The 4280-nt window shown below is 44.8% G+C and overlaps 1 protein-coding gene across 1 annotated transcript in view; it reads left to right on the top strand.

Moving 5' to 3' along the window:
* Window positions 1-4280, top strand: part of USP33 (ubiquitin specific peptidase 33) — a 56525-nt gene that overhangs the window by 14173 nt on the left and 38072 nt on the right. The window contains exons 2-4 of the mRNA XM_018559860.1: window positions 534-637; window positions 2338-2391; window positions 2478-2540. Of these exons, the coding sequence (XP_018415362.1) occupies window positions 557-637; window positions 2338-2391; window positions 2478-2540 (198 nt within the window). The 5' untranslated portion in view covers window positions 534-556. The remainder of the gene's footprint in view (window positions 1-533; window positions 638-2337; window positions 2392-2477; window positions 2541-4280) is intronic.

The following is a 4280-nucleotide window of genomic DNA, read 5'->3' as shown; positions in this document are numbered from 1 at the left end:
CCCACAAAGTGAAAAAATAAAAATAATAAAAAAACATCCTGGATCCGGGGCGCATGACGTCACATGACGCTGTGCGGTGTTGGGTTACGTCACACGCCTGTTTTATTTGTTCTTGCCTCGGGCGCAAAAGGAGCTAGCTATGGCTCTGGGCATTCCTGCCGCAAAAATCTGTAGATTCTTTGCCAAAATGACCCCTGTAATTGGGCCTAATATAATTCGGCTACTTGGATTAGATGCAGTGTCTGACCCTGACTGGTGAGTAAGGAAAGATAGTGGCGGGCTTCTGGGGAGAAGGAAGGTGAAGACATTATCAGGGAGAGTACTGTGATCCATGTTTTATAGGTAACCTCATGTACATATGCAGAGGTAGAGGAATTACTGACTTAATAATGCTATTTGGCTTTTTGTTTGCGTTAACAATACCAGTTGCGGGGACCTGGGTAAAGGATTGGGAAAAACAGTCTTATGAGATTCTTGATTTAGGACTCTGCTGTCCTTTGCCCAATATACAATAATGTTTTCTTATATTGCAGATTGAGAGGCTGCGGACTCTAAAATGACCTCGCTGGCATGTGGCTGCCCCCATTTAGAATCTGTGGGTGAGGTGACCAAAGAGGAACTTATTCAGAAGTCGCACGTAAGTGCAATCTGGCCTATTCCAAAAATATGCACACGGGGTAATTGGGGATTTCCTTCTGTTGCACTGTGTTTTATCAATGTTCTTAATTACCTTGCATTTCACCAGTAATAATGGGGCACGTTTTGCACTTCGCTTGGTAAATAATTAGCAAACGTGTTGGCACTGCAGTGTGTGAGCGAGTTCAGTACAAGTTTGCATGAATAAATAGGTGACACTGAAGGAAAGTTTTGATAGGTAGGAGAACCAGGAAAGAGCAGAGACTTAGAGGCCAAGGGAGTGAAGTTTTTGTAAGGAGATGCAATGGGTGGTCATCGGAAAGGTCTTAGTAGTATGAACATGGAATTTTGACAATTGGTTTCACTAATTAGTAAGTCATTAGTGAATTTTACAAGGGGAGTTTCAGTGAAGCATTGAAGGTGGAAGCCAGACTGTAAGGGGTCAAGAGTGTTGTCATTAGGGTAGCAGCTCAGGTGGTTGTAGACTTGGCACTCTAGAGGTAAATGGGAGAATGAAGATCTAGGTTGTTCAGACTGGTGGGGTCCAGTGATGGCTTTTTAAGTCTCGGGGTGATCAGTGCATGTTTCAGAGGTGAGAGGAAGATATCCAGTTTGAAGATGTGAGTTAGAGAGCGTGGAATAAACCAAGTGGGTGACTGTAGTAGTTGTGAGGGAATGGGACCCGAGGGGTCAGGTGGGTTTCAGAAAAAAAGTTTAGTAACCTTCTCTGTAGTAGCAGTTAACTGTTTTGTAGGCGAGGACCGTTGACTCAAGCCAGGGCAGACATACAACATGGCAGGTTGTGAAATGAAAACATTTGGTATTGCTTTGAGCTATGATATACTGGGCAACTTAGCCAAGATGCTCCACTGGTGAAGAGTCCAGCTACAGTTGAGGTTCTCCAGCAAGCTACAAAATCTTTGTGTCAGTAAGGAGAGCTTCTGGCAGTTTTTACAGTCCCTTAAGAAGCTCTAATTGGCTCAACTCAACTTGCCGTATACCCCCTGTGCAATCTTGCACTTCACCCCTGGGCTTCCTTTGGCCATGTTGCACAGTACATCTTAGCCCAAAGCAATATAAAAATCTATTTTTACAGCCTCTCCTGTTGGTCTATTTGTCTACAGTTCTCTTCAGGTGACACCGGGGCTCTATATAGAGAATAGGTGAGGAAGTTGATTTTGCTACTCGTCACACTCAAGAGCAGCAAGCAGAAAAGTAATAGACCCAGAACTAATATTTAAGGCTGCGGGTACAAGACATACATCTTCTAAATGATGATTCTAAATTGGTTACCTGGCTTTGTGACAGGTCCTCTTTAGTTTTGGCCGGAGTTTGACACGGAGTCCCACCATGTATCAGTGTAAACAAGCATGCTATAACTGCAGCATTTTTCTCATAACATTTCCCTCAACCGCAGCTGTCAGGAGATCTGAGCTTCCACACGTGCCAATTTCCAGCTATGCAGGCAATTTCCTGCCTTATTTTCTGCACTGAAGTATAATTCAGCTCCGCATCAATTTTTAATCTTCGCATTTTGATCTCCAGAGCGGAGACGGCGGAACGTGCAGGTTTGCAGTTGTGCGGGTGAAAGCCGGGTTATGTTAGGCCCCGAGCGCAACATGTTATTCCAGCTGGGGGGTGAAAGATTCCGAAACCAGCAATGATTCTCCTCTAATTGTCTTCTCTTGATGTTGTATACAGGGCAGCTGCCTGGACTGCAAAGTCAGAGGAGCAAACCTTTGGGCTTGTTTAGAGGTAAGAACTGTCGGGAACAATTGGTACTGATGGCTATATACATTTTCGCTGTCGGATGCTGGAGACGTATCTCTTTCTTTTGGCAGAATGGCTGTTCTTACATTGGCTGCGGAGAATCTCACGTCGACCATAGCACCACTCATTCTCAGGTCAGTATTTTTCCATTGCAATGTCCTCTGGCCTTCAACTAACTATACTCTTCTTCTCTGATGTACACATGGCCCTTTCTATTTGTTATGTCAGTGAAGACAACACACGGTGACAGCCAGGGCCGGATTTCCTACAAGGCCAACCAAGGCCCGACCTCGGGGTAGCAGGGAGTAGAGGGGCAGCAGGGGTGTGGAATTCCAATCTCCCGATGCCCGGGCCATGCAGTGCCGGGCGGGCAGTTGTCTACATTTAGCCCTGCTTTGGGCAAGCAGAGCTAAATGTACAGCGGGGAAGCCGTTGCTTGTTTTGCACAAGTGATCTCTGCGATGTTGTCAAGATCACTTGTATGCAGCCTGCAGGTCTGCCATTCTTCATGGGGTGGCCGGTAGGGGGATTGCAGAACCTGGCCTCCGGGCAGCAGAGAGAGTAAATACAGCCCTGGTGACAGCAAAAGTCTTATGTTTCTCTGAGTTAAAGCCCATCTCCGGTCATGTCTGATTTTTAACCCAAGGTCTCCATCCACCTCTCTAGTGACCCCATAGTTCTCCTTTAACTGAAAGATGTCATGAGATGATATTCCCCCAGCGTTACTTTGATTGCCTCTCTCCCCCCGTCTGAATCTTGCTATATAGACAATTACAGGAAGGGAAAACTATGATCGATCGCACAATGTGTTTCAGCGTAGCCATTTGTATTCTTCACCAGAGGAGAAATTGTCCCCCATGGCGATACAGACCGCATTAAAACACCTGACTGAGGGAATAACCCTTTCTCATTCTATAATGCAATCTCCATTTTTCAAGACTACATTTCCCATCATGCATTGCTTCCAGCGAGCAATGATGATGTTAGATTGTGGGAGGTTCAGATGTCGGGTTGCAGTTCAGATGGCAGGCTTAGAATGGTGACACAAAGAAGTGCATGTTCGCAGAGCTGCGTTAAATTGTGTCAGTGCAATGAGGAAGTCCATCCTATGGGCATCTTCAGTAAGTAAGTTCACAAAACTTCTACATGGATATGGTTATTAGGAGTGGGCTAGAACTTATGAGAATTCAGTATATAAATAGATTTCGTTTAGATTTTGAAGATAGATACTCTTTAAAAATTATTCACACCAAACTCATAGGAGATGTGTGTGTGTGTGTGTGTGTATATGTATATATGTATATATACATTGAGTGGCCAGATTATTATGACCACCCCATCAGTACTTCGTTGGGCCGCCTCGTGACTCCACGAGATGTTGAGAGGTGATGCGAGGAATCTGACACGGCGCTGTGGCCTTTCTGTTGTCTTGTACCAGTCTTGCCGCTCTCCGTTCTGCCCTGACATTGACTAGTCGCTGACGGCCACAATTCGCACGTTCAGACCCAGATTTTCGGCTGACAGTCCGGTCTTTAAACACTTTAACAACAGCTGCTCTTGAACATTTAACAAATTCTGCTGTTTTGCTGATACTCGCTCCATGGCTCCGAGCGACCAACAATCACCCCACGTGCAAAGGCTGTTAAATCGCGTTGTTTCCCCGTATCGTCAGAAAAAAATAACTTCTACTGTCGTGGTAAACAACCCGCTTCCCTATTTATAATGGTCTGGCCCTCTAGCAACATCAGCGCACAATTATATCTAATTAGCCTACAAACGTCAGGTGGTCATAATAATATGGCCACTCAGTGTATATCTGTATGTATGTATATATATATATATATATATATGTGTATGTATGTGTATATATATAT

This window comes from Nanorana parkeri, unplaced genomic scaffold, assembly GCF_000935625.1.
Source record: "Nanorana parkeri isolate BGI_ZX_2015 unplaced genomic scaffold, ASM93562v1 scaffold418, whole genome shotgun sequence".
NCBI lineage: Eukaryota > Metazoa > Chordata > Amphibia > Anura > Dicroglossidae > Nanorana > Nanorana parkeri.
Note: the sequence above shows the minus strand (reverse complement) of the source record. Positions and strands in the feature narration are given on the sequence as shown.